Source organism: Cyphomyrmex costatus, unplaced genomic scaffold (assembly GCF_001594065.2).
Source record: "Cyphomyrmex costatus isolate MS0001 unplaced genomic scaffold, Ccosl1.0 scaffold43, whole genome shotgun sequence".
In the NCBI taxonomy this organism is placed as follows: Eukaryota; Metazoa; Arthropoda; class Insecta; order Hymenoptera; family Formicidae; genus Cyphomyrmex; species Cyphomyrmex costatus.
In genome coordinates this window covers 1,900,343-1,911,820 of record NW_017278534.1, presented here as the reverse complement: position 1 = coordinate 1,911,820, position 11,478 = coordinate 1,900,343, and the positions used below count along the sequence as shown (strand labels likewise).

The following is an 11,478-nucleotide window of genomic DNA, read 5'->3' as shown; positions in this document are numbered from 1 at the left end:
TTTACTCGCACGATTGACAACGAGAAATTTCACAATTTTTTTTGTTATCAAAAAATCATCAATTTTTTTATATTCACCAAGATTTATACTGAAAGTATATTGATCACTTAATAATAATATTGTATATGAATAATTATTAATTAATCATTTTCGTTGCACAATTATAATTACTTTTAAATAATTTTAAGCTGAATTTATTTTTTATAATTTCTGTTACGTTTTGAAAACGGTTAATTAAATTTTTGGAATCCCCTATCACACATTTGAATCGATTTCTGATTATAATCTATCACTGTAATATCTTTTTACAAGAAATATTCAAAAAATGCTACGAATTCAAGATATACGAACAAACAGATACAATAACGTCACAATCTTGTGTATATTTGATACGATCGAAGGAACCACAATTCTTAATGTTGCTTCGCTCGCCGACGAGCTTGGACTGCTCCGAAAAGCCTCGTGCACGGCCCTCATCGATGATTATCGATCTGCCGGTAATTAGTAAGGGGTAGTCCTCGTTCGATGAAGACACAGGTGAACCGGTTTAAAGGAATAGAGGGTAGACTGTAAAAAAAAGGACACTTCTGCGATGTTAACAATCTTTGTGACACAAAATAAATATCGTCAATTTTAATTAGAATCTTATATGCCTAATACAAATTTTGTAAATTTTACAAATTTCATCTTTATATTTAAATCATAATTGATTGCTGTTCAATGTTAAATTGCAATTTTCTAACAAAGCTGAAAATATATTATTATTACCCAGTGAGAAATGAAAATGGAATCGACATCGATTCCATTATCATTTCTTATTGGATATAGTATTATTAAATTGTGATAATTTAATATTATCAATGTGCTAATTAATATTTATTTATTAATAATATTTATTTATATGTGTCGTACATATAACAATCGTAAATAGCTATATTTGTTTATAAACGAATCATTTTTTAATTTTAATATAATTCTTTGAGAGAAATATAAGAATTATCAGTTATATCAATATTCTAAATGAGAGATAAAAATAGATATAAATGGATTTAAAGACATGAAACAAATTTTAAGATAATATCATAATCAATTATTACGTGTATTCCAAATTGTTTTCAAGAAACATATACCATATAATCTAACTTCGATAACAAAACAGAAACCTCAAACTCCTAGATTTTTTAATAAAGTAGTATAATAATCGAAGCTAAAAATAAAATAAATTAATATAAAACAAAATTAAAATTATAATTATAATTTGTAAATTTTTTAACCGAAATTTTTTAAATAATTAGAAAAATTCTCGAATGTTATTTTAACTGTTGTAACGAGAGTTCACTACAGATTTAGTTATTAAAAACATGCTTAATACTTTGAGATTTTATTATCTAGGCAGTCAAAATACTTTTATTAAGAATAATTGTATTCCACGAGCGAATACAATTATTGCAAATTTAAGAAATCATAATACCTTCAATCCACTTTACCAGCAATAAAAATAGAGTATCACAAGTGTATTCAGACCTCAAAAGTCGGTACTAGGCGCTGTAAGTCTAATGTTGTCAGCACTTTTATTATCTTCACAAATGTTACGCCAGAAAACTAGACGAAAGTTCAACTCAGTAAATAGTAAAACCTTTTTACAACAAATTTGTTATGAGACAGATATTCACATGTATATACATCTCCTGAGATTATGAATTTTAATTATAAAGATAAAAACAAACCCTGATTGTCTATTTCTATATATTTTGAGTGACACAACAGAACGTATTGCCCTGGAATAAAGATTCAATCAACTTTATGTGAAATGTAATATTGGAAAGAATAAAATCATTGAAATGTGAAAGCAAGAATTTCGGACGGTCTCCCTCGGTACGATCGTATCGATAGCAACTCGGGTGATCGTTCAGACGAATGCAACTTCTCTGTTATCGTGTCAAAAAAGATTCGCGTCATAGGGATTTGTTGTCGCAACTCGGTGTAATCGATACACGCGAATAGCAATTGCAGTTTATTTATAGATGAGTTCGGTGACTTTCCTTGGTATCGTGACCAAAGGCATAGTCAACGGTCCTTCAATCGACAAACAAGCAATTCTAACATTAAATAGTAAAAATACCGATGCAATATATATAACGCGTGTTCGTGCATTGTGTAACATATTTATTCTTCCTATATCATAAAACTTTCCTAGACGAGCAATAAAGCATGATTCTGATTGTGCGCATATTATGTAATTATTTACAGTTTATAATATAGTAAAATACATCACTGTCAATTATGTAATTCATAGAACATATTATTACAATGGCTTAAAAATCTTTTTAAATTTGAAATATGTTCGTAATAAAATGATGAAAATGTTGTATAATTGAGATGACACGTAACGTAATAACACGTAACACAATTTTCTTATAATAACTATATAATTAAAGATAATATATTTCTAATACATGTAACTCATAATTACAATTATTAAAAGTATTGTTTATTCATGACTATTATTTCAAATTGTAATGTCAAAAGTGAGAAAATCTAAAAAAAAGATGCACAATAAAAATTGTTGCAAAATACATCGAAAATTCTCCTCTAAGGGAGGGAGGAGTTCATTAATTAATAAATAAAAACCATCTGAAAATGAAATAGTTATTAATAATAATAATAAATAATAATTATGCTCACAGTTAGCATTAATAACATATATATAAGAAATATAAATATAATTTATTAATTTCTTCCTAAAACAAGAAGATAGAATTTTCCGTATATTTTACACAAGTCTATTCTATTAATGCTAAATATTTATTAAAAAATTTTTATTGCGTTTTCTCGCTCCAGACGACAATTTGAGACAATAGTGGTGAGTGAACAGAAGCCTTTAATAATAATCATCCTCTCTTTCTAATATTCTAAAAAGATGCATTGTGTAAATATTTTCTGACAATCGGCACGAAACAATAGGGAACATTGGGGAATATCCCGGAAGTCTGGATATTTAAAGATAACGAGGCATCTAAAAGTAAATGATTCGATGGACGCATCGCGCGTGGACGGGCGCGCCTGTCTATAGCCACGTGGGCCACGACCATGAGAAGTTACGCGGCGCGGATCAATCAAGAGCAGCAAGAAGGAACCCGCTTGAGTCGGAGATCCATTCGAAGGCGCCGTGTCGGTCGAGAGCAAGCACGGAAATAGACGCACCACATGGCGGGGCTCGAGCTCCTCGGCTCTCTCTCCACTCCCTATGTACGTGCATGTCCGTCTTGCCTTTACGCGTTCGCTGCGTACGCATTCGTTTAGTCGCGCGTCTCTTCGCCCAACGCCGGATCCGTCGTCCTCAGTTAATATGACGCGCAGCGAACGCGTCGTACTTGAACAGTGGATGCACTCGTCACGATTGAGGCCAGTCTCAAACCTCATGGCCTCAGCCGATCGCGTGGAAATCGTGTAAAAAAAAAAGAGCTAGTTTTAATTATAAAACAGTGATCTCGAAAAGTATATAATACGTACGAAGACTCCTCTATTATGAAGAAGTTTGTAGAAAGTTGGAGAAGTCTGTGAGGAAGACTGATGCATACAAAAATAGTCATTTTATTTGTTACGCTGATCTTAAAATATATGAGTTGAAAATACTAGATACTTTGAGTAAGTGGTGATTTTGACGCGCGTAATTAAACAGAAAGTAGATATGAGTCATGTAAGTTACACTAACATATGCAATTTCACTATCGTGGCTGATAACATACAAACATATATTTTGGATTTTAAAGATTTAGAACCATTTATGAGCTAAAACTGAGGAAGATCGTTCGCCGCGTTCTCTTATATTGTAGCACCACTAGACGTGATCTCGCGAGAAGATGATTCATTAATAAATTAGAACGTAACTTAATGACTGAGGCTTTACTTTACCGTGTGGACTAATATCAAGATTAGTACAAAAAAATTGGATAAATATATTTAGTGATAAATGCGACGATGTGGAATAATTTATGAATGAACTTCCGTAGCTGCTCGGAGCAAAAAATATCGAATCGAAGATATCGAAGAATTCGAGGACAATGTTCCTATGTGTATGCGTACAAGAATACACATCTCGGTAACATATGCAGAGATAAGACTCATTCAATACGTGCGTAAAAGCGCGTAGAAGCACAATATCCCCGTAAAAGTTAAGCACTCGTTTTGAAGAACCCATTCGGAAGAAGATGGCACTTTTCCGAGAATTGTTACACCGAGAAACCGACTGACGGTGAAGTGACCTAATAAAATTTCATTATGAAATTTTAGAAAGAATAAAGGAGAAATTTGGAGTATTTTCAAAGTTGGCAATGCAATGCAGATTATAGTATTTTCACTTCTTAGATGCCTTCCTCATCGAACATCCGGTTTCATGATGCTATCCTCGAAACATCAATGATTCTGCGTCTCGTAAACAATAATGATATTTTAAGTGAATAATATTTTAGAAAGATTCGTAATGCTAGTTCTAAAGTTAGACGTCATTCGTCCTAATCGTTAGAATTGATTATCCCATAGAATTGATTATAAATTATTAAAAAATATTAAAAACATTGGCATCGAGAATTTTAATATTTTGTTCCTTAATTGTGGAAAATTAATAAGGAGACAGTTCTCGACGAATTAAATGGAAAGAACACCGCTCGGATTCAAGGACAAGGAAATGATAAATGATTACCGAAGAAAATTGTCGTCGAGGGCACGAGACAACGACAACATCCGGAACTGATAAACTTACTGAGCCGATTAGATAAAAATATGGCCGCCTGTCATTCAACACCTGCGGTGCAACGCCTGCAGTTGCAGGACTCAACTCGGATCAGTTACGGTGCGCTCAATGGCATAAGTGCTTCAAGTCAAAAGACTCTTCAGCAATCGACCTACCCGCCTTTACTCAATTGGTTCTACCTGGCTATTACCGAACAAAATCCATCGCAACCATCTGATCAGGTAGCCCACGACCCCTACGACGATTGGGACATTTAAAGATCAGGATTTATCATTGAGTCAATTTCTAACTTATCAAACAAAATCTAGCAAACGAAGAATTTATTTCTAGATTATTTCAAATTTTTAACTTTAAGAAATTGTTGCCTATTAATAAAATCGAGCTTCTTATAGTTTGAAAGATTAATAATAAAAATATTATAGAGAGAGAGAGAGAGAGAGAGAGAGAGAGAGAGAGAGAGAGAGAGAGAGAGAGAGATTCATCAGAAGAAACTAAGCAATTTATTATTTGAGCTTTTTCAAAATAACGAGCTATTTCAAATAAATTGCCGATTGACATTACATTTTAGAGCAAGTTACTTCCTGCGATCTGGAGCAATTTTCCTGGCACAACGTCGCAGACTTATTCACATCAAAACGCGTTGAATCCGTCCGGACCCGTCAGACCCATGAGAGATAGCGGAACGGAAAGTATCGCGGATTTAGCGGTACACTTTAACGAGTTAGCAGTAGGCGACCGGAAACCGGTGAAGAAACCGCCGTCAACGTACCTGTGTCATTTGTGTTTCAAGAAAGGACACTACATCAAGGATTGCCCGCAGGTCAGTAATTTGAATTATTTTTCTAATAACATGTAATATATATATCGGTGACTTTGTAAACTTAATTTTCAATACATATTTATGCATTGGAATTACACAATAATTACATATTTAATTCAGATAAAAATTATCTGAATTAAATATGCGTATCGTATATAGGATAATACGCATCATATATAGGATTAATTCCTTGAATAATTTTGAAATACAATCTCTAGAGATGTTAGATAAAAATATAAACAGATTGCAATCGTGAAATGAAGTTTAAAGTCAAATGCATATAGTAATGATATAGTACTGAAATTAAATGTAATCTTCGTTATATCATATGATACGATTCCAAGATTTCAAGAGGCAATTAATCAATCTATTATCTGATTCATAGAAACCTTCGATCGGTTATTGTAAGTTTCATCAACATCATCCAGCATGACTTAAGTATTTATCTTATCAGATCTTTGTTACAAAAAATATATAAATGAATTATCGAAGGTTTCCATGAATCTTACGTTACCATAGAACATCGATAAAAAATTGGATAGTTGAGTCTCTTCCTTCTGTATCTCAGAAAAATCAAGTAATTAAATTAAATAATAAATATAAAAACAAAGCAAAGATCTCCTCTCTTGTGTTTCTAACTTAATATGACTCGGAAATAAATCTCTATTAAACACAAGACGATTTAAAAGGGGCCATTCTTAAATTTAGTAATATACGTAAACGATACGCATCGATGCAACAATAGCGAGATTCGCGTGGCTCAATTGAGCATTAATTGACACATAACAAACAGTATCTCTGGGAGACATGACGTCATATGGTCAATCATCGCGATATGAGGGTGAGCCAATTAAGTCGCTTCTCCTGATTGTGATGACGTTTTTTAACTTCATTTTTATTTATTTATAATGCAGATAAAAAATAAAAATCATAACGATATTATTAAATGATTTTATATATATGTATAACATGTCTGTTAAAAAAGTTACTGATAGAAAATGATCTAGAAATGAAAAAAGAAATCATAGGCTTCAAATAAGATTATATATATATATATATGTATAATATTGAAATTATTTCGTCAGTTTTAAAAGGTAATACGAAAATTTACTATAGCAAACAACAATATCTCTCTTTGCAGTGCCGTGTTTATAATTACATTATTCAATCACAAGCTCAACCTTTAAATTTAATTACTAATCAACATATTCTGTTTAGAAATTGTAAATATTATCACGAGAAATGGACGAAAAAGCCCCGCTCTACATTGTGTGTGTGTGTGTGTGTGTATGTGTATAAAAAACTTAACTACCGCTAGATAAATTTAATTTGAATCATTTCCTACTATTTCCATAATTATTTACTCTAGATACCGGCATGATATAGAGGCTACGAATACAGTACATAAAATGCGATAGATTTTTATTAACATTTTTCATTTTTGAGAGATTTTAGTAAAAATATACATAATTTTTATTGATGTTAATTATACACCTTTTATTCAAATCATACAGATCGTACAAAAATAGAGAGGACCATATAAACTGAGCAGAAAGAAAAAGACATAGATAGAATCGCAAATAAGGCTGCGTTCGGAAACATCATCCGGGTTCCCCTGTATATCATCTTATCCTTTAGAATAATAGCGTTTTCTCTTGGCTGCACCAGTGTAGGGTGATTGTACCATGCAATTCATCTTTTTTCCTTTTCCCTTCTCCTGGAGAGAAAAGGAAGAAAGATGAACTAGTGCAAAAGTTCAGCTGAGTGTTGCACTGGTGCAGCCAAGAGAAAACGCTATAAGGTAATACACGGGAGCACTCAGGCTACCGAATGTAACTAAAGGCTTGGCACATAGAAAGACATAAGACTTAAGCAGTAAGCGAATTGATAAATCACAGTAGAGTCCGTAAGATCATAACGTAAGCGAATTCAATACTTGTGTTGGATATATTCCTTACTGCTTAAGTTCCAAGTTTTAAGTCTTTTTATGTGCCAATGCTTAGTAAGAAGAGCCCCTCCTCCCTAAAAAAGGACTATATGAGAACATAAACATTTAAGTGCTATACTCTGATTAGCTATTTGTTATTGAACCAATCGCAAGGCTCTAGTAACTTTGGGTCTACGCACAATAAAAAAATATTAGAACAGGAATAAATATTAAGATTTCAACTTATTAGAAACCGTATATTCCGGTGTATCTGATGTGATGAAATGTTAATATTTATTTATTTAATTAATATTTATTTCTATTCCTAATATTTCCTCCATTGTGCGCAGGACTTTTGTCAACTACGAACAAGAATGCAAAACTCTTATCAGTCAGTCTTAGTCAATATAGATGGCATCGTTATCCACACATATATAATTTTTATATTATTATGCCACGTAATAAAAAGAAGAAGGTAAGCTTTAGAACTCGTTTTATTATAAAGTAATTTCTTTTTTTATTTCTTACAATGTTCATATTAATACGAGGTATGTGTTAGATTAGACTAGATTAAGTTATGATAAAAAACTACATTTGTTATATGAATTAAAACTCTTTCCTTTGAATATTTCGTTCTAAAAACTTTAACCTTTTGTAGATTAGCGTTCGGGATTATTTTTTTTTTATTCTGTTAACTTTTTATCTGTTCGCTCAATTTTCATTTTTTTAAATAATCTGATTATCATTGGGAGTCGATCATGTAACTTTTTCCCTAGGTCGGAAACGTGAAAAATGAAGTTTCACGTGAACTCTAGGATTACCTACGATTTTGCGGAATCATGTAATTTTCCCAACCGTAGAAATATGAAATTGTTCACGTGAACCTTTCGGCATGAACAGTAGTGAAAAGGCGCGCGGAAACTTAAGGAATTAATAAATATATTTTGATATTTAAAAAAAGTGTAGTCTGACCATGTTATTCGCCAATAGATTATTATTTCGGGAGATAAATTATTATGTTTTGATATAAAAACTGATTACAAATACCGGCTAGAGCTATAGCGCACTCTATGTATGATATATATATATATATATATATAATCGCTGAAAAGTGGAAGATGAAGTATGAAAATTTTCAAGTGTAATTATGTAATCATGTGATTGACTCCTAACACACACACGCACGTACGCACGCACGCACGCACACACAAAACTCGATAAAATTTTTAATTGTGAAGTACATCATGTATTTATAACATCATGTTTTCAATTTTAATTTACAAGTTAAAGCTTATAAGTGCTATGCAAATAGTTAGAACCACAGAAGTTGGTTAGAACTGACTTTTAAATAACTTATTTTAACTGTTTATGAAATCTTTTATGACGTGCGAGTTTCCTTTATTAGAGATTACTATATAGAGATTACAAATTTTGAAATTTGACATTTTCTATTTACATTCAAACTCAGCCAAAAAATCTCCCGGAGTATAAGAGATAATATCTTTTCGGAAACGCACACTGAGAAAAAAAAGTAGTTGACTCAACTAAATGCGGTGGTCACGGGCTGTCAAGCAAATATTTGTTAATTCAAAGATATGTCCTGTCGAAATAAATAAGTCATGTATTCAATGTACTATTGCGTATTTGACTCAAATACATTAATATTTTGACTAAACAAAATATTTGCTTGACAGCCCGTGACCGTTAATTTAGTTGAATCAACTATTTTTTTTCTCAGTGCATTATTATATACGAGTACCGTAAATGTTTTGCGAATCAGCTTCCTATCTCGGCGTCTTAAACATTTTCTTATTGCTTTGATTTATTGATATTTATTATGTGATAAAATTTATTAAAACAATATTGTCAAACGCGCATTTTCAATCTTGATATTAGCTATAGGTCTGTTTTTATTGTTTGAAATCTCCAAAAATTTTTTATTTGAAATATATTCGAGCATTGAAGAGAAGAAAAACGAAGATGTTACGAGTGCAAAAAAAAGTACAAGCAATGCGGACAGACCTATTAATAACAACCACCGACATGTATAAAGATTTACCGTCCATCCACCGACTTAATTGGAGCTAATATATATACTTATATACCAATATACGCAGTTTTCGACATTGATTCAATCGTCCAGTTGTTACCATATATCGCATATATTCTATATATGTGGAACAGCGAATTAATAATGCAAATAAAAGAATGAATTTCCCAATTAGGAATATGATTTTTACAGGCACGACCAAAGGGCGAGGGCCTAACGCCATATCAGGGCAAGAAGCGGTGCTTTGGCGAGTACAAGTGTCCCAAGTGCAAGCGTAAATGGATGTCGGGCAACAGTTGGGCCAATATGGGCCAGGAATGCATTAAGTGTCACATAAACGTGTATCCTCACAAACAGGTGAGCGAGGAGGAGTCCGCCTCCTTCGTGTCTGCCTTCACCGCCCGCGCATTACAGGTTCTTCCCGTATTCAATCGTTAAATATAAAATTAGTCATGATTCTCCTCGACGAAGTCCCCGGTCAGACTCGCTAAAAGACTTTTGGAACCGTTTCGCTCTCTCGAAATATTGCGCGGCCGAGAGAACGAAATCTCGTGTAAACCAACGCGAAAGCTAATTATAGTCGCATAATCACGCTCGCTGTTTTGCCTCTGCCCGGTGAGCAGAAATACCCGAAGTCACCGGTAATCGTTACGTTACGCGGATCCCGAAAAACGTTCGCGAAACTCTTATTATAATTGAGTATTAGCTATGCCGTGCCGCGAGCGAATGCTTTAAACTTTAAACGATCCCAGATTCACTGTACAATCGCCAAGTCTTGAAAATCGAAATGACAACGGGGTATATCAACAATATTAATGTGGTAAATAAAAAACCAATAATATATTAATATAAGTTAGTTAATAACGTTAATTAAATTAATGATAAAAATGATAAATTATACTGAACTAACAAAACATTTTATGTGAGAAATTGTATTCTAGCAAGATTTCTATTCTTATCTCTCGCGAGAAACGTAGAGCGTGGGTAATAAAATCATTTCTATTATTTTCAGAGGCCGTTGGAAAAACCCGATGGTCTAGACGTGTCCGATCAGAGCAAGGTACATCCTCAACATCTCTGCGAGAAGTGTAAGACATTGGGCTATTATTGCAGACGTAGCACGATGACAACTTAATGAATTCCGTCCAATTTATCTTGCTGATCCAATTAATTGCAAGAAAGGGAGGGTTTAATGATGAACTGACAAAAGAGAGTATTCGATACATTTGAACGCATCGATACGCATCGATGTGAATCTTATATAGATAGAGCGTCCATTTCTGTTTGCGAGATTAAATAGAGGGAGTAAAAGAGAAAATAAAATGATATATTTTTATGTATTTTTACAATTAGAATTTTTTTATCGCATGATTTTTGACGACCAAAGACGTGGCGTTCAATCGCAGCTTTTTATTTATAATATATATTGAACAAATATATTATCTACACAGACATAAAATACATACTTAATAGAATTTTTGATTTTTTAAAAATATTATTTTGATAATCAAGTATTCACGCGAAAAAAACGCGTGTGTTATTCGAGTAAAAAAATGAGGGCATTGTTCTCAGGGATATAATAAAATGTTCTCACCCTAAGAGCTAAGAATAAACAGGCAGGGCAGATCTTCAAGAAAGGGAACTCTAAAGAAAAATAAGGGGAAAAAATGACGGAAGAAAGAAATATTTCAAATAAATGTTCGTAGTATTTAGAGTAATGTCGAGTTACATTAAAATGCAACATTGACACGCAATCCCTGCGCAATCAATATTTCACAATATTGCGCAATAATATATTAATATTTATATTGAAATATCAATGTTACATCTCTATGTCAGTATTATATACAATATTATTGCACACTTTCTTCATATTGTATAATAATAATATATTAAGCACTTAATATCCATATGTATATTAATATTAT

At 32.5% G+C, this 11,478-nt stretch overlaps 1 protein-coding gene across 1 annotated transcript; it reads left to right on the top strand.

Annotated features, from left to right (window-relative positions):
- The first annotated feature begins 4,546 nt into the window (after nucleotides 1-4,546).
- LOC108777367 (zinc finger CCHC domain-containing protein 24) lies at nucleotides 4,547-11,442 on the top strand. Its single transcript, XM_018544234.1, has 4 exons — nucleotides 4,547-4,974; nucleotides 5,322-5,573; nucleotides 9,743-9,907; nucleotides 10,563-11,442. Exons 1-4 carry the CDS (start codon nucleotides 4,783-4,785, stop codon nucleotides 10,683-10,685), a joined length of 732 nt encoding a protein of 243 aa, XP_018399736.1. The 5' UTR covers nucleotides 4,547-4,782; the 3' UTR covers nucleotides 10,686-11,442.
- The last annotated feature ends 36 nt before the right edge of the window (nucleotides 11,443-11,478 follow it).

Coding starts and splice junctions, on each gene's coding strand:
- LOC108777367 (XM_018544234.1), top strand. CDS start 4,783: ATGGCCGCCTGTCATTCAACACCTGCGGTGCAACGCCTGCAGTTGCAG. Junction 5,574..9,742: donor ACATCAAGGATTGCCCGCAG/GTCAGTAATTTG, acceptor TGATTTTTACAG/GCACGACCAAAGGGCGAGGG. Junction 9,908..10,562: donor ACGTGTATCCTCACAAACAG/GTGAGCGAGGAG, acceptor TATTATTTTCAG/AGGCCGTTGGAAAAACCCGA.